Source organism: Mobula birostris, chromosome 17, assembly GCF_030028105.1.
Source record: "Mobula birostris isolate sMobBir1 chromosome 17, sMobBir1.hap1, whole genome shotgun sequence".
Lineage (NCBI taxonomy): Eukaryota > Metazoa > Chordata > Chondrichthyes > Myliobatiformes > Myliobatidae > Mobula > Mobula birostris.
The window spans coordinates 32,259,810-32,279,670 of record NC_092386.1 but is presented as its reverse complement, the minus strand read 5'-3'; the positions used below and the strand labels follow the sequence as shown (position 1 = coordinate 32,279,670).

Here is a 19,861-nt window from a genome sequence, read left to right as displayed (position 1 = left end):
AATCACTAAACATTAGCTTATATGCTGAAATATATTCCAATTATTTCACATTCATTAATAAATCAATCATGAGCAACCCTTTAAACTGCACTAGGCAGCATTAGGATATTGTATTGATAGATTTTAATCATTTTATTCTTGAAATTATAGCAGAATTAAAGTGAAAAGCAAGTAAACATGAATGTTCTAATCATATTCATTTGTTATATTTTTAAAGCTGATTATATGAAGTTCATATTTTAAGGCTGCTAGTGAAAATTCAAATTTATGCAAATCAAAAAGCCTATAAAACTCAATGGTGTCTGTCAAAATTTATTTTAAAATATCAAAATCTGCAAAACCACAGTATTTGTTGAGATCATTATCAGATGAGTCAATGTAAAATCAAGTTCCTTCTAAATCTGGTGTATATACTGATTTTATTTTATTAATGAGATTAAACTAATGTAGAAAGCACCTTCAGGAAAATCATATCAGTCAATCAAGTCAGTTCAGCTGAGTTGTGGAGGTGCTTTCACATCAAATAAAGCTTAGATTATGCTTCGGTTCCCCAAGACCAGTGAGCTGCTGGAAGAAATACAGTGCAGATTTTTCTGTGTTTTACTGCAAATGTGAAACCATAGAACCATAGAAACTACAGCACAGAAACAGGCCCTTTGGCCCTTCTTGGCTGTGCCAAACCATTTTCTGCCTAGTCCCACTGACCTGCACACGGACCATATCCCTCCATACACCTCCCATCCATGTATCTGTCCAATTTATTCTTAAATGTTAAAAAAGAACCCGCATTTACCACCTCGTCTGGCAGCTCATTCCATACTCTCACCACTCTCTGTGTGAAGAAGCCCCCCCTAATGTTCCCTTTAAACTTTTCCCCCCTCACCCTTAACCCATGTCCTCTGGTTTTTTTCTCCCCTTGCCTCAGTGGAAAAAGCCTGCTTGCATTCACTCTATCTATACCCATCATAATTTTATATATCTCTATCAAATCTCCCCTCATTCTTCTACACTCCAGGGAATAAAGTCCTAACCTATTCAACCTTTCTCTGTATCTGAGTTTCTCAAGTCCCGGCAACATCCTTGTAAACCTTCTCTGCACTCTTTCAACCTTATTTATATCCTTCCTGTAATTTGGTGACCAAAACTGAACACAATACTCCAGATTCGGCCTCACCAATGCCTTATACAACCTCATCATAACATTCCAGCTCTTATACTCAATACTTTAATTAATAAAGGCCAATGTACCAAAAGCTCTCTTTACGACCCTATCTACCTGTGACGATACTTTTAGGGAATTTTGTATCTGTATTCCCAGATCCCTCTGTTCCACTGCCCTCCTCAGTGCCTTACCATTAACCCTGTATGTTCTACGTTGGTTTGTCCTTCCAACGTGCAATACCTCACACTTGTCAGTATTAAACTCCATCTGCCATTTTTCAGCCCATTTTTCCAGCTGGTCCAAGTCCCTCTGCAGGCTCTGAAAACCTTCCTCACTGTCTACTACACCTCCAATCTTTGTATCATCAGCAAACTTGCTGATCCAATTTACCACATTATCATCCGGATCATTGATATAGATGACAAATAACAATGGATCCAGCACTGATCCCTGTGGCACACCACTAGTCACAGGCCTCCACTCAGAGAAGCAATTCTCTACCACCACCCTCTGGCTTCTTCCATCGAGCCAATGTCTAATCCAATTTACCACCTCTCCATGTATACCTAGCCACTGAATTTTCCTAACTAACCTCCCATGCGGGACCTTGTCAAAAACCTTACTGAAGTCCATGTAGACAATATTCACTGCCTTCCCTTCATCCACTTTCCTGGTAACCTCCTCGAAAAACTCCAACAGATTGGTCAAACATGACCTACCACGCACAAAGCCATGTTGACTCTCCCTAATAAGCCCCTGTCTATCCAAATGCTTGTAGATTCTGTCTCTTAGTACTCCCTCCAATAACTTACCTACTACTGACGTTAAACTCACCGGCCTATAATTTCCCAGATTACTTTTCGATCCTTTTTTAAACAACGGAACAACATGAGCCACTCTCCAATCCTCCGGCACTTCACCCGTAGACAGCGATATTTTAAATATTTCTGCCAGGGCCCCCGCAATTTCAACACTAGTCTCCTTCAAGGTCCGAGGGAACACTCTGTCAGGTCCCGGGGATTTATCCACTTTAATTTTCCTCAAGACAGCAAGCACCTCCTCCTTTTCAATCTGTACAGTTGCCATGGTCTCACTACTTGATTCCCTCAATTCCATGGATTTCATGCCAGCTTTCATACCAGATTTCATACCAAAAACATGCACCAAAAATGTAGTTCATAAAGATCAATCCTTAGCTGGTATTTATAACGGGAATAAAAGTACTCTGGAGCCAAAGGAAGACTTAATGAAAACAGCAATGCTGGAAGTAATTTTTGTATCTTTGCAGCTCATAGGTCAATGTTATGTGGATTGAAATCAGAGAAAATAAAGGAGAAGAAATACAAAATAAAAATATGGTAATTAGCAGACAAGTGCTATCACTTTTTTATAGTAACATAAATAAGCAGATCAGTCAAATGAATTTGGGAATAAAAATTGCTGGTGGCTTATAGCTGATTACTTGTATTACTGGCTTCATAGAAGGAGCCAGCTATAGTATTGGTAGTTATTACATAAAAAATCCGAGTTGTCTGGGAAGATAACATTGATCCACACTTTAATCAAACAGTTAAGAAGAGATGTACCTTGTCAGTTTCCAAACCAACTCTCTTAAGTGGCCTTCCACTGTGAATTGGCAGCAGTGTTCTTAATGTCAGTGGTACATTGTGGAGACATTACATGTAAAAACCTTCCTTTTGAATACTGGTGGTGTTTTAAATTAACTAGCTGCTACCCCTATTCCACAGCTCCAGAGCTAACTAACTTCTCAGTCTTAAAAAACAGTTTGAAAATGCATGGGAGAAATTGCGCAAAGCTGAGTTTCTGCAAGTCATGTCTTCTGTAACCCAGAAAGCTTTGTTTTGCATATATCCAGGAAGATATCAGCTGAGGCTGAATGGAAATTCATGTTTTGATGAATTAAGAAGTCGTGTGTTCACGTCACTTTCCCAAGACATATGCAGACTGCAACTTGGCAGGAAGCCAAGTGCAGTGCTGTTCTGCTACAGCTGTATGTCACTGCAGGTACTGGTCTTCAGTTGAGATTTTAGATCAAAACCCAGCCTGCCGCAGCGGGACTTTTTCCAGGAGGAATGGGAGAAGTGTTTCAATGTATTCTCATTTCGACCACGATGGCATTTTTATTCTTACTATTCTGACACGTTTATATTCATTTCCTTCAATTCACAGAAAATTAGCATAAAAGGAAAGTTTGGGAAAAAAAACAAATTTAATGTTTTGCAATAACCATGAGCAGAATGGATCCCATCTGAAAAGCAATGAATTGTGAACACATCTCTCTAACGTTTAACCATTCAACTGAAAATGCTGATCACTGGGCAGCTGACTCACCAAGAGATGTTTTTTGCACTCCTTATAACTCACCAGGGCCCCATTCCTTTCACATCCCAAAACTCAGGAAAACCCCGATCCCTTTGCTCATAACTCCACAACCCAGACTCTTCACTCCAGAGACTGAACATGGCCACAAGCGTTGCACTCCCCTTTAAAACTTGCAAGTCATGGGAGAATTTATTATAATTGGGCAGTGCAGTGGCTCACCTAGTAAATCTGCTGCCTCACAGAACGACAGACCCAAATTGAATGCTGACCTCCAGTACATCCTCTCTACAACTCTCCTCTGGGCACTCCAGTTTCCACCCAGATTTGAAAGATGTGTGAATAGGCTGGTTACCTGGACACTGTAAATTACCCTTACAATGTAGAATTAGGCGAATAGATGGCAATATGGCAAGAATAAAATGGGATTAAGGGCCTGCTTGCACATTGTATAACACTTGACTGTTCCAAGAACTAAAAAAGCTAATTGAAGTGGTTGGGGCATTAATAGCAAATAACATCCAATAGTCCAAAAGATCTGCCAGTCAGATGCCACCAAATTCCTGTGCATGCCAGATAATCACCATGTCCAGATCACGAATAACAATGGCAGTGTCATGCCCTTGAGACATAGTGATTCAATCTGACCACAAGTTTGGCAAATTTCAACACTTTCTGGGTCACTCTGCATTCTTAAACTTGAACAGAAAACAGGAAAGCCATAATCCAAAGTGAAGGATTCCATAATTGAGGGGTTAAACCAAGGCAGAATAAACAAATGATTTAAAGAAGATGATTAAATTCTACTGACTTCAAAGTAATAAACTGCTTCCAATAACAACACACGTGCTGAGAGGCACAAAATGAGCATACCACTGTCTATCACTTTGATAGATCTGTTGGGGAAATTGGAGTGCGGGCTTTACAGTTCAACCAGCAACAGGGCTCACAAATCACATAAATTCAAAGGTACAATCAATACCCGACTGATTCTTAATTCCATGGAGAGGAAGAGGAAAGGGGGATTATATAATCTCCTCAGTGATGTCAATAAGATTTATTGCCTTTTAAGGTTAAAAATAAAATGAATACCTGGCAAACTTCAAAAGCTGCAAAGAAAACTGATGCTTCAATTGATTGAGAGGATTCTAAGAGCTCCAAATCTCAGACACCGTCTCTTACTTACCCCCTGAACAGGACCCCACTGAGTAACACCAGGCCATTGTCTCCCACACCATCACCAACCTTATTGAATCTGGGGATCTCCCACCCACCACCACCAATCTCATAGTTCCCGCACTCCACACCTCCCGTTTCTACCTCTTACCCAAGATCCACAAACCCGCTTGTCCGGGTAGATCCATTGTTTCAGCTTGTTCCTGGCCCCACTGAACTCACATCTGCATACATTGGCTCTGTTTTACCCCCGCCCCCCCAGTTCAGTCCCTTCCGACCTACATCTCTGACACTTCACATGCTCTGGATCTTTTCAATGATTTCAGGTTCCCTGGCCCCCATCATCTCATTTTCACCACAGATGTCCAGTCTCTATACACCTCTATTCTCCACCAAGAAGGTCTCAAAGCTCTTCATTTCTTTCTGGGCCACAGACTCAACCAGTTCGCCTCCACCACCACTCTCCTCCACCTTGCAGAACTTGTCCTCACTCCAAATAATTTCTCCTTTGGCTCCTCCCACTTCCTTCAAACAAAAGGTGTAGCCATGGACACTTGCATGGGTCCCAGACACGACTGTCTGTTTGTCTATGTTCTAAACCTACACTGGTGACCGCTCCGCACTTTTCCTATGCTGCATCGACAACTGCATTGGTGCTGCTTCCTGCACCCATGCTGAAATCGTCAACTTCATGCACCTTACCTCCAACTTCCACCCTGTCCTCAAATTTACCTGGTCCATTTCCGACACCTCCCTCTCTTTTCTCAATCTCTCTGTCTCTTATCTCTGGCAACACCTTATCTACTGATGTCTATTAAAAACCCACAGACTCTCACAGCTTCCTGGACTATATCTCCACCCACCCTTTTACTTGTAAAAGTACCATCCCCTTCTCTAAATTCCCCCATCTCCGCCGCACCTGCTCTCAGGTTGAGGCTTTTCATTCCAGAACAAAGGAGATGCCTTCCTTCTTCAAGGAAAGGGGCTTCCTTTCCTCCACCATCAATGCTGCTCTCAACTGTATCTTTTCCATTTCATGCATGTCCCATCTTCCCGCCATCCTACCAGGGATAAGGTTCATCTTGTCCTCACCTACCACCCCACTAGCCTCCACGTCTAGCACATATTTCTCCAAAACTTCTGCATCTCTAATGGGATCCCACCACCAAGCACATCTTTCCCTCCCCTCCACTCCACTTTCTGCAGGGACTGCTCCTACTCAACTCTCTTGTCCATTCATCCTTCCCCACTGATCTCCCTTCTTGGCACGTATCCTTGCAAGCGGAACAAGTGCTACACCTGCCCCTACACCTTCTCCCTCACTACCATTCAGGGCCCCAAACAGTGTTTCCAGGTGAGGTGACAGAGACTCACTTCTGAGAGTCTGTGGGGTCATATACTATGTCCAGTGCTCCCGGTGTAGCCTCCTGTATATTGGTGAGACCCAATGTAGATTAGGAGACCACTTCACTGAGCACCGATGCTCAGTCTGCCAGAAAAAGCAGCCACCTATTTGAATTCCACTTCCCATTCCAGTATGTCTATCCATGGCCTCCACCACTGCTGTGAAGAAGCCACACTTAGTATGGAGGTACGACGCCTTTTATTCCGTCTGGGTAGCCTCCAACTTGATAGGATGAACATCGATTTCTCGTACTTCCAGTAATACCACCTCCCCCCCCCAACCTCCTTCACCATTCCCCATCTCCTTTACCCTCTCTCACCTTATCTCCTTGCTCACCCATTGCCTCCCTCTAGTGATCCTCTCTCCTTTTCTTTCTTCCGTGGCTTTCTGTCCTCTTCTATCAGACTCCCCCTTCTTCAGCCCTGTATCTCCTTCACCAATCAACTTCACAATTCTTTACTTCATCCCCTCCCCTTCAGGCTTCACCAATCACCCTGTGTTTCTCTCTCCTCTCCCCCCATCTTTTAAATTTACTCCTCAGATTTCTTTCTCCAGTCCTGCCTGAAACGTCGACTGTACTCTTTTCCATCGATGCTGCCAGGCCTGCTGAGTTCCTCCAGCACTTTGTCTGTGTTGCTCGGATTTCCAGCATGTGCAGATTTCCTTGTGTTTGCTTCTATTGATAGGATTTTAATATCTTTGTGCTAGTGAATTTACCCAAACACTCACCTATATTTTTGTGTACAATGTAAAGTGTAGACAGTAATTGATAAAATATCCTGGTACTGCCAAAGATAATGATATACCATAACTACAGGAACAGACTAGCAGCAGGTAAACACTTTCATACTGTTACTGTTGGTTCTGCACACCACACAAAACAAAAACATACATTGAATACAAAGGACATGCATATATCCACTAACATCCCAGAGATGCCCATGCAATCATCCAATACAAGGTTAAGAGAAAACATCCAGTAACATCTCATGCAGTTGATAGAAAATTCAGTGGGCTAGAACGGGAAATGTTACACTAGAAAAAAAAAAATAATTCTACTTCTATTTGCTGCTGATGCATTTAGAAAGTGTGACAATGCTTCTTACACAGATTACTTCATATTGAGTATGGGCATACTTTAAATGTACTCCTCTCAAACACATACACACACCAACACAGCCAAACTTGTTGCATTGAAAAGAAGTTTCCTTCTCGCTATTGAGCACACCTGCATGGAGCACTGTCGCAGAAAGCAGCATCCATCATCAAAGGCCCCCCCCCCCGCCCCCCCGTCAGCCAGGCCATGCTCTCTTCTCGTTGCTGCCATCAGGAAGGTGGTACAGGAGCCTCGGGGCTCACACCACAAGTTTCAAGAACAGTTATTACCCCTCAACCACCAGGTTCTTGACCCAGAGGGAATGACTTCACTCACTCCATCATTGAACTGTTCCCACAACCTATGGACTCACTTTCAAGGAATCTTCATCTTATTTTCTTGATATTTATTGTTTCGTTTTTTTATTTGTGTATCTGTTTGTTTGTCTATTTATTTTCTTTCTTTTTGTATTTGCATAGTTTGTTGTCTTTTGCACATAGGTGTTTGTCCATCCTGTCCATCAAAGATCTACAGTGTATGCCCATAAAAAAAAGAAAATTGGAGTTGTATATGGTGACGTATATGTTCTTTGATTAATAAATTTACTTTGAACTTTGATATTTCCCTCAACTTCACATTGGTTCTTTTGTCAATTATACTATTTCCCTGCCCCTGAATGATAGTCATAATTGTTTTCCCTCCTGCCTCGCTGAACAGTCTAGGTAATTTTGATAACCAAGACCCCAGATTTACCTTGCCTCAATCTGATTTCTGGCGAACAGTGCACTGTCTGAAATGAACTAACGGGCAGGAACTGCTTGGACTCCTTCCCTGCCACATACCCTCATGTGCAGGACAGTTGTGTTAATAACTTCACAATTCTATATCAGAGATTTTATTCTAAATGTGGTCATCAAGATTTATAATCTCTGAGGGATGCCATGGTCTAGTGTAGCAGTTAGCTTGATGCTATTACAGTTTGGGACATTGGAGTTTAATTCCAATGCTGTCTGTAAGGAGTTGTACATTCTCTCAGTGATTGCATGGGTTTCCTCTGGGTGCTCCGGTTTCCTCCCACAGTCCAAAGATGAACCAGTGAGAAGGTTAATGGTCACTAAGCACTGTCCTGTGATTAGACTAGGGTTAAATCAGTGGGTTGCTGCACTGTGTAGGCTGTGCTGTATCCCTAAATAAATAATAGGACGATGTTGTTCTTTATTTCTATCTCTGAAATCATATTTTTCTCTATGAAAGCATTGACTGAAATCCTGTTCTGCTGTTGCAGTGTTGCATGCTGGCCTCCATTAAGTCTTATGGACTGGCACCTCATAATATTAAACTCAAACAGGGATCCATGCACTGATATGGCATGCCATTTCCCTTCATATCTTTAATTTTGACAACTAAAGTTCCACTTTACAGAACACAAAATGAAATGACATCTATCAATGGATACTACCTTTAATCCAAACAATGATATCAACTTTCATTTAAAATATCATGATGTTCAATTCAATAAATCTGATTCTGATTATTGGAATAATCACACAGATCCAGTTAAAACAAAATTATATGCTTGATATGTGCGAGTAAAAATCATAGTAAGTTTAATGCTGTCCAGACTAGACAGATATTATGATTTTAATTGTCAGTAAATTCTACAGCAAGGCTTAATCTGTGATTCAGGTACTCATTTATCACAGTTTTTAACATGGATGATCTTTCTGAATTTTCAAAAGGGTCCACAGATCAAGATGAAGAACAATGGCCTCAAAAAGTTAGTAAGAACTCTGTTTAGTAATTGACCCAAACTGCATGCTTAGACTTCTAATTGTGTCATGTGTATGGGAAGAGGCAGGTAGGGAGAGGGTAACGGTATTGGGAGACCGCTGGTTATGGTTAGTACAAGCTCTTTGTATGTTAATACATCACCATTTGGATATGCACATTTGGAATGAATTTCGGTAGAGGTGTAATAGCCGGTCTAGGAATACAACCGTACTGTGCCCAAAGAACCACACCAGCATGCAGGGAGAAGAGGGAAACATGCAGAAGAAACAGAAAATACCTGTACAGAACCACCATGTCGGTCAGCTGCCAGGTGAGCTCTCAAGTGATGGGGGTTGGCCTGCTGTGTGTCCCAAGCACCCCTGTGCTCTGCTGACTGCCATTTTTTTTTTATTTTATAAAGCATGCATGGAAAAGGAAGAAAAGAAAACCCAACAACTTATTAAAACCACATGCTGTGGGAAGATTAAAACAAACTTAAAAGCACCTCAAAAATTGCACAAAAAACCCACAAACTAGAAAACAGACAAAATGATTATATGAATCGCATAAAACCAATGTTCATGCATACAGGACTGACAGTTTATATATTTTTGCTGTAATATTCAATTCACAAAGTTCTGATTTTAATGCTCACTGAATTACTGCTCACAGCTGCAAACCCTTCAAGACTGAGACAAAGCAGACGAAGACTAGGGGTTATTTGGTTATGATAACTTCCCATTCCCTCTGATATCATAAACCCCAAGACCTGGCCTGCTGCGTTCACCACCAATTTTTATGTGTGTTGCTAGAAATTCTAGCATCTGCAGATTTCCTCATGTTTTCATTTTCAATATCTGGACAATTTAAACAACACCACGTGATTTAATAACGCATATTCAATCTCTGAGATACTAGAGAAACAAAATTAATATCTTGCTATCTCATCAGCAATTGACACTCAATCTACATCTAAACAAAAGGTCAGGTAATGTACTTGTTCTTGCGAAGGAGCCTCAAACAGAATTCAGTGGAAGCTTATCAATGTGGTTGTTTTGCCTCCATATCACTATAAGTGAGAAAAATAACTACCTGATATGTTAGCAGGAAATTCCATCCGTTTATTTCTGCACTATGGCAATTGAAAGCACTTTTTATCAAAGTGAAATGTAACAATATTCCTTGGATCCATTCACATCCTGCTGGCATGACTTGCACTTTCCATGTCATACATGCATCAAATGATATCAGTTCTCATAACATTAGTATCATCTGAAAGACTGGACTACCTCGACCAGAATGCTTGTGATTGTCTGCTGGGACCAACTGGATTCTGAGGGTGCATCTCTGGACTGAGATCGTTGCTCTCAGACATCTCCACTTACTTGCCCTTGAAAAGGACCCCATTCTTGACTGTTAGGCCACTGTCTTCACACCATTGTTAATTTCATCAATTCTGGAGTGCCCCAATCCACTGTTATCAAGCTCGTAATTCCTTTGCCTTGCCTTGCATTCTTTCTACCTTCTACCCAAAATCCACAAACTTGACTGTCTGGGTAGGCACATTGTCTTTGCCTGCTCCTAGCCCACTGAACCCATGTCTGAATAGTTCGATTCCATTCTACCCTCCTGGCTCAGTCCCTTCCTACCTACATCGGTGATACTTCACATGCTCTTGATCTCAACAACCTTCAACTCCCTGGTCCTCACCACCTCAATTTCACTGTGGATGCCCAGAACCTATACACTATCAAGAAGGCCTTAAGCTCTCCACTTCTTTCTCAACAACCGGCCCAAACAGTTCCCCTCCATCACCATCCTCCTCCATCTGGTAAAACTGGTCCTCACCCTCAACAATTTCCCCTTCGGCTCTCTCACATTCTCCAAGTTCAAGGGGTAGCCAAGGGGGCACCAGATACACCCGCCATTTTGGTGGGTACATGAAACAGTCCATTTTCAAAGCCTTTCCTGGCAATGCTTCCTAATTCCTCCTTCTTTACACTGATAATTGCATTGATGCTGCTTCATGTACATATGCTGTGCTCATCAATTTCATCAACTTTGCCACCAATTTCCTCCTTGCCCTTACATTAACTTGGTCCATTTCTGACACCTGGTTCCCCTTTTCTGATCTGTCACCATCTTTGGAAACAAACTGTCTATCAACATCTTTTACAAACTTACCAATTCTCGTAGCTAACTACACCTCTTCCCACCTGGTCTTCTGTAAAAATGCTGTTCCTTTTTCTCAATACCTTCATCCCCACCGCATCTGTTCCCAGAAAGAGGTTTCCTTTCCAGGACTTCAGAGATGTTCTCCTCCTTCAGAGAACAGGGTTTCCCTTCCACCATTGATGCTGTCCTCACCATCATCTCCTCCATTTCCCAGACATCACGTTCACCACATTTTTCCAGCCGCCTTAACAGGGATGAAGTCCCTCTTGTCCACACCTACCATCCCATGAGCCTCAGCATCCAACATATCATTCTCCACAACTTCCGCCATCTTCCAGCAGGATCCTAGCACCAAACATATCTTTCCCTTCCTCCACACTCTGCTTTCCATAGGGATGCTCCGTCTGTGATTCCCGTGTCTATTTGTCCCACCCCTCCTGGCACATATCTCTTCAAGTGACAGAAATGCTACAGTTGCCCATTCACCTCCTTCCTCATCTCCATTTAAGGCCCTAAACAGTACACCTGCAAATCTTCTGGGGTCACCTATTGTATCCGGTGCTACCGATGCGGCCTCCTTTACATTAGTGAGACACAACATAAACTGTCCAATTCCCGGGTTGCCAACCATTTTAATTCCTGTCTCCACTCCAGTTCCGACATATCGTGGCAAAAGGGGCAGCCATGGACTGATGAGGGCACTCTCAAGGTGGAGGAGCAACATCTCATATTCCATCTGGGTAACCTCCAATGATGGCCGAACATTGATTTCTCCTTCCTTTTGTTTCCCCTTCTTTTCCTCTCCTCCTTCCCTCTTCTTCCATTTCCCACTTCGGCTTCTTACCTCTTCTCTTCACTTGCATATCACCACCCCGATGCCCCTCCTCCTTCTCTTTCTTTCATGGTCTACTCCCCTTTCCTGTCAGATTCCTTCTTCTCTAACTCTTAACTTCTCCAACCACCTGGCTTCAACTATCACATCCTAGCTTGCCTTCCTTCCATTCCACAGCCCCCCAGCCTTTTTATTATAGAATCTTACCCCTTCCTCTCCAGTCCCGATGAAGGGCCTCGGCCCAAAATATTGACTTTATTAATTTCCATAAATGCGGCCTAACCTGCTGAGTTCTTCCAGCATTGTGTGATTTCCAGCACCTGCAGAATCTCTCGTGTTAGTCATCCTCAGGTGTCTCTTTATTCATCTTCTATTACTGAGACTACTTTGCCATAACACTACTTCCCAACTATTAATCACACCCTTGAACCACAATTAATGTCTCAACTCCATAATTGTCCTGCCAACTCCCAACCTGCCCATCAAAGACCTGCTCACTATCCATCATCCCACAAACAATATGATGCCAACCTCTGGTCAGCAGATGACAACACACCAAAAAAAACCCACCCCGAAAAGGTTATTTTATGTCTGAAACTGTCCACCGTTCATAACCAAGCCTCCCCCAATCATTCTGGATAATGCACTGTGGTCCGTGTGGTCTACAACACCAGAAAGTGATTCAGCAGAACCTGAACCTTTATGGTTGTAGGTGGAAGGAAAGCATTACACACTTGATTGGCATTCTGGATTGGAAAGCATGAACAACTGACTGCTACATGCAAAGTCCTAGATACATTGTTGGACATTCTTGACATGAACAAACAAAACAGTCAAGTTACATAATGTTTTTATGTGATGTGGCAGAAGCAGCTGAGTTCCACAAAATAATGTCTGTTTGAGCTGGGAACTCAATTGTCAAAAGGTGGGAATTCATTTATAGTTATATGAACACAGAACATTAATACAAAATATGAAAATGTTTGATGACCTAGAACTTTATTAATGTAAATGTTTGGTACTAGGTAGAACATTATTCAGGCACAAAAAATCCAATAAGGCAAAACAGGAAATAATCAGCAGCAGACTACAAAAATCAAAATGATAGTTTTTCCTTCTAATAAGGTAACTCATCCATTTTAGGGAGGTAATATTAAGTAGATGTTTCATGCCATGACATGACCAGGGATGACCAAGTCTACACATATACAGTGCATTCATGAGCATTCAGCCCAGTTCTAGCCACCACAGTAGATGATAGATGAGGGTTGCCCTGAAGAGAGTGAAGAGGAGATTCATCAGGTCGTTGTTTTGATTGGTGGACTTCAGTTCCGGAGGTAGACTGGATGGGTTGGGCTTTACCCAGAGCAGAGGAGAAGGAGGAGAGGTGATTTGAGAGAGGTATATAAAATTATAAAAGAGAACTAGACAAATATTCAAAATCTTTTTCACTTGGTGATGGTATCAAAAACAAGACAGAATAGGTTTAATGTGAGAGCAAGGAATTTTAAAATGGATAAAGAGCTGTGACTAATGCAGGGAAATGGAATTACTGCAGATGGCCAAAAAGGTTGGCATGGACAGGGTGGACATATGGGTTCATTTCTTTGCCATCGAACTCTAAGTCAAATTATGGATGCGGACGGAATCAAAATAAGCAGCAGAGAATCAAAAATGACAGGAGCTTTGAAATTTACCCACTATTGCTAGCATCAAAAGCACCAAGTAACAGCTCTTTTCATGTTTCTTGCAAAATATGGTCCCGTTGACCACAATGGGAGCAAGTTCTAGGAACAGAACATCGACGACTGCATTGGCACTGCTTCCTGCACGCATGCAGAACTCGTTGACTTTATTAACTTTGCCTCCAACTTTCACCCTGCCCTCAAGTTTACCTGGTCCATTTCCAACACCTCCCTCCCCTTTCTAGATCTTTTTGTCTCTGTCTCTGGAGACAGCTTATCCACTGATGTCTACTATAAGCCTACTGACTCTCACAGCTATCTGGACTATTCCTCTTCTCACCCTGTCTCTTGCAAAAACGCCATCCCCTTCTCGCAATTCCTCCGTCTCCGCCGCATCTGCTCTCAGGATGAGGCTTTTCATTCTAGGACGAGGGAGATGTCTTCCTTTTTTAAAGAAAGGGGCTTCCCTTCCTCCACTATCAACTCTGCTCTTAAACGCATCTCCCCCATTTCAGGTACATCTGCTCTCACTCCATCCTCCCGCCACCCCACTAGGAATAGGGTTCCCCTGGTCCTCACCTACCACCCCACCAGCCTCCGGGTCCAACATATTATTCTCCGTAACTTCCGCCACCTCCAACGGGATCCCACCACTAAGCACATCTTTCCCTCCCCCCGTTTCTCTGTATTCCGCAGGGATCGCTCCCTACGCAACTCCCTTGTCCATTCGTCCCCCCCATCCCTCCCCACTGATCTTCCTCCTGGCACTTATCCGTGTAAGCGGAACAAGTGCTACACATGCCCTTACACTTCCTCCTTTACCACCATTCAGGGCCCCAAACAGTCCTTCCAGGTGAGGCAACACTTCACCTGTGAGTCGACTGGGGTGATATACTGCATCCGGTGCTCCCGATGTGGCCTTTTATATATTGGCGAGACCCGACACAGACTGGGAGACCGCTTTGCTGAACATCTACGCTCTGTCCGCCAGAGAAAGCAGGATCTCCCAGTGGCCACACATTTTAATTCCACATCCCATTCCCATTCTGACATGTCTATCCACGGCCTCCTCTACTGTAAAGATGAAGCCACACTCAAGTTGGAGGAACAACACCTTATATTCCATCTGGGTAGCCTCCAACCTGATGGCATGAACATCGACTTCTCTAACTTCCGCTAAGGCCCCACCTCCCCCTCGTACCCCATCTGTTACTTATTTTTATGCACACATTCTTTCTCTCACTCTCCTTTTTCTCCCTCTGTCCCTCTGAATATACCTCTTGCCCATCCTTTGGGCCCCCCCCCCTTTGTCTTTCTTTCCAGACCTCCTGCCCCATGATCCTCTCGTATCCCCTTTTGCCAATCACCTGTCCAGCTCTTGGCTCCATCCCTCCCCCTCCTGTCTTCTCCTATCATTTTGGATCTCCCCCTCCCCCTCCAACTTTCAAATCCCTTACTCACTCTTCCTTCAGTTAGTCCTGACGAAGGGTCTCGGCCTGAAACGTCGACTGCACCTCTTCCTACAGATGCTGCCTGGCCTGCTGCGTTCACCAGCAACTTTGATGTGTGTTGCTTGAATTTCCAGCATCTGCAGAATTCCTGTTGTTATCATGGTTTGGGACTGCTTTGCAGCCTCAGGGCATCATTGTCTAAAATTTCCTCCTCGCCATTATGCAAGTCTGATCAGCAGCTACAGGAAATGTTTGGTGGAGGTTATTGCTGCTAAGTGAAGTTCTACCAGTTATTAAATACAAGTTTACACTTTTTCCAGCTGGGCTGTGAATGATTAAACAATGTATTCAATAAAGATATGAAAAGTACAACTGTTTGTGTGTTATTAGTTTAGCCAGATTGTATTTGTTTATTATTGTGACTTAGATGAAGATCAGACCACATTTTATGAGTAACTAATACAGAAAACCAGGTAACTTGCAAAGGGTTCACAAACTTTTTCTTGCAACCATAATTCCTTAAAAATTTTTTTCAACTTTAACTGAACTTCATAATTGGCATTGATTGCAGCTTTCTTTAATCTGCTCACTAAATTGGAGGCAAAATTAAATATTTTTCACAGAATCATAAGCTTAATTGCATAGTCAATGCATAGAGTTTGTGCATATCAATTCATAATGTTCAGTTACTGTAAATTTCTACAAGTTTACAATAACACTGCAAATTGTTAAGTATTTAGAACTCAAAATTCTACAGTCCCTCTGAAGAACAAAATTTAACATGTTCTTTTCAAGCAAAATGTTGCAAAAGCATTGTTTCTGCTCTAGCAAACTGGAAAATATAAAACTGCTGTGTTGCACTATTTTTACTGATCAGAATCTCAATATTACAGAACAGTGGGAATCATCTTTTCACTTAATTGTCCTTGAAGCTGCATTTCTTCTTTTCACAGAGGTTCACAACTCCATCGAGACATAAAGGCCCTTCAGCCAAACTGATCCTTGCCAACTAAGATGCACATTTTTGATATTCCCATTTGCTTGCATTTAGCCCATATCCCTCTAAACCTTTTACATAAACCTTTCCAAATGTCTTCTGAACATTTTAATTACACCTACCTCTGCCATTTCTTCCTGTAGCTTGCTCCACATCGCCACCACTCTCAGATCCCCTTGATCGGTGGCATCTCGGTGGAATGAGACTCATTCCACCGAGATGCAACGCAGAGCGTCATAGGAAGTCATTCCTGCCTGTGGCCATCAAACTATACAACTCCTCCCTTGGAGGGTCAGACACCCTGAGCCAATAGGCTGGTCCTGGACTTATTTCCTGGCATAATTTACATATTACTATTTAATTATTTATGGTGCAACTGTAACGAAAACCAATTTCCCCAGGGATCAATAAAGTATGACTACGACTATATCTTCCCTCTTACCTTAAATCTATGTCCTATAAAGTACCCCATCTATGCCTCCGCTTTATTCTATAAACCTTGATAAAGTCAGCCTCATCTTTCTTTATGTCAGGGAAAACTGGAGGGAATCCAAGCCCTCCAGTACTGGCAGCATTTCTGACAATCTGCACCCTCTCTAGCCTAATCACAACCATCCAAAAATGTGACAAGCAGAACTGCACACAATACTCCAAATGCAACTTAACCAATACCTCTACAACTCTAACATGATGTCACAACTCCTGTCCTAAATGCCTCAACCAATGAATGCAATTATTATCATCATCACTCTGTCTACCAGTGTCACCACTGTCAAGGGAATGATACATTTCACCCCAAGGTCTTGCTGCTGAATAAGGATTCCCAGAGCCCTGCCATTCACTGTCCACGTCCTGCCTGGCCTGATTTAACTTCTCAAAATGCACCTTATTGACAAATTACTATTAATTTTGGTTAGTCAAAGTTTTTGGCATTACATTCAATTTCCTTGAAACATGTCCTAACTAAATTTTTCCCCTCTACTCTTTCGGCAATACAGGTGTCCCCTGACTTTTCGAACGTTCGCTTTACGAAACCTCACTGTTACAGAAGACCTACATTAGTACCATTTTCGCTAACAGAAGGTGTTTTCACTGTTACGAAAAAAATCAGCGCGCGCCCAGAGCAGCCGCTCTCCCCCGGATTCGGAACAGCATTGCTTTAACATGTGCCTGTGAGCAGCCGTTTGCAAGAGGAGTTCTGAGGTATTGGAAAGCCTGAAAGAGCTTGTAAGGGTGTTACACTTAGCATAAAACTAGACATAAGTAAGCATTTCGATCGTGGTGAACGAAGTAAGGACAACGTGAGTTTGGCTTGTGGAAGTTGACGAAGATGATGTTGAAGAGGTTTTGGCATCCCATGACCAAGAACTGATAGATGAAGAGCTGATGCAATTGGAAGAGGAAAGGATAATAATCGAAACCAAATTCATTAGCGAAATGAACGTGAAGCAACTGCGTGAGATTTTCGCTGCAATGATAAAGTACAACTTTAATTTTGAAAGGGTACGTCGGTTTAGGGGATATTTGCAGGATGGTTTGAGTGCTTACAAAGAACTGTGTGATAGAAAAATGCGCGAGGCTCAGCAGTCAAGCAAGCCTTCCACATCAGCCACAGCAGACGACGAACCTCGACCTTCGACATCGAGGTGGGCAGTCACAGGAGAAGATGAGCTGCCCGCTCTAATGGAAACAGACGACGATGAGATGACACCCCAGTGACCCACCACCCGAACCCCCGAGCCACGGATAGATACCGATTCAAGGAGAATGCATTGTAGCTGGGACGCACCCAGCACATCTTTAAGAAAAAAGCCTAAATAAACAAGCTAATTAATTAGGTGCTGCCCGACATGTAAATGTCGGCCCAGATCAGAGGCGATGCAATCAGCAATCGGCACTGATCTGGGCCGACAATTACGTGTCAGGCGGCACCTAATTAATCAGCATGTTTATTTCGGCTTTTTTCTTAAAGATGTGCTGTGTGCCTCCTGGCTACCACTGCATGCTTCGCGGGAATGTATCGGTCGGCGGCCTGGAGGGTGGGGGTCACTGCACCACCCCAGCCTGCGACGACTCAGTCTAACACACCATCATCAGTGTGCTCTGCGCTGTCTTCCCAATTCCAGTAAGTGATACTACACTGTACATACATTATTTCTACTTTATATAGGCTGTGTATTTTTACATGTTATTTGATATGATTTGGCAGCTTCATAGCTTAAAGGTTACTGGAGAGAGTGTTTTTGCTGAGAGCGCTTGCGTGAGATTTTCGCTTCGGAGAACAGTGCCGACAATGATTGTGGAAAAGTATTTCTACTTTATATAGGCTGTGTATTTATCATATCATTCCTGCTTTTACTATATGTTACTGTTATTTTAGGTTTTATGTGTTATTTGGCATGATTTGGTAGGTTATTTTTGGGTCTGCGAACGCTCACAAAATTTTCCCACATAAATAAATGGTAATTGCTTCTTCGCTTTATGACATTTCAGCTTATGAACAGTTTCATAGGAACACTCTACCTTCGGATGGCAGGGGAAATCTGTACTTATAAGTTTGTGCTACCAGCAGAAGTAGCTTTTCCCTTTTGACCCTTTATTGGGGGGGGAGAAGAGAATCTCTGATTTTGATTATACTAAATGCTAGCACTTCTCCTTTCTTAAAAAAAAAACATGTGAGTTAGTCTTGCACCTCGGCCCTGCTTAAGGAAATTTATGCTTGGATGAGCATCAGCATTCACACTTCCTACTCAGGACATACAGATATTGAATCCCAGTTCAAATAATCGCAGGAATGGAAAGAAACTATAATGTACTACTTGTTTCAATTTCCACATCTGAGAAAGTTAACGGCCCTTCTTAGGGCAGCGAATAAATTGGCTCTCAGCTGCTAAAGGGTTAAGCAAAAATCAGTTTCAGTTCGGTCTGGAAAATTACTCCAAAGTTAAAATCTTTGAGGAAGACTCCTAAACTCCCCTATACCAAAAAGTAAGTAACTCAAGAATCAAAGCATTTTTACACAGATGTATTGAAAGATTTATATACCCAATCTGACTTGTCTAAATACTAAAATTGTTCTCACAATAAATCTTAAAATATGCCAGTACTGATACAGTGAATTCCAGTTAATTGGGCCATTGGTTAATCGGGGCAGTTCTTAAGGAACAAAATCTAATTGAGAAAATAGTCCTGATTCCCTTTGTTTATTTTGGGGCATTTTGCTGCTTAACTGCGATAGTAGACTGTTGCCGAATTGTTTGTAATTAATGTCAGTCACATGCACTCATGTGGCCGTGCTTAAAGCGAATAGTTTTCAAATAATGTAGGTTGCGTTTATGTTCAAAAAGCAGTGATTTTTGTTACTGATAGTCGTCGAGAAATAAGCAGCAAGACAATTCAAAATTGTTTTTCTCACTGCGGTTTCAAGTACTCAGACTAGGGAGATGCCAGGAACATATTTGCAGCATCAAACCAAAAGCATTGTTCAAAGGCAGACCATTATATGTACCAAGTGTCTGAGCTGATTTTATTCCATTACAGTTAATCAAAACAAGGTAGCATATACTGAATGAATTCCTGTCGATTACTATTAGGAACTCATAGTTTTATAGTACTATTGGTAGTGTTCTAGTTTGTTCTATGTTTCATTTGAACACATAATTAATCACCCAGTCAAATGGTAGTTTGTCTTTTTTATAGCTTTTTAACTATTTCCATGAAACTTTGGCTAATCGGGGCAGTTGCTTAATTAGGCCAATATATGCTGGTCCCA

At 42.2% G+C, this 19,861-nt stretch overlaps 1 protein-coding gene across 3 annotated transcripts in view; it reads right to left on the bottom strand.

The window, feature by feature from the left end:
* Positions 1 to 19,861, bottom strand: part of LOC140211593 (casein kinase I) — a 236,406-nt gene that overhangs the window by 14,830 nt on the left and 201,715 nt on the right. For 2 of the 3 annotated variants that reach the window (XM_072281476.1, XM_072281477.1), the window contains exon 11: positions 9,248 to 9,343. The exons of the other annotated variant lie outside the window; for it this stretch is intronic. In XM_072281476.1, the coding sequence (XP_072137577.1) occupies positions 9,248 to 9,343 (96 nt within the window). The remainder of the gene's footprint in view (positions 1 to 9,247; positions 9,344 to 19,861) is intronic. 3 annotated transcript variants of the gene reach the window in all.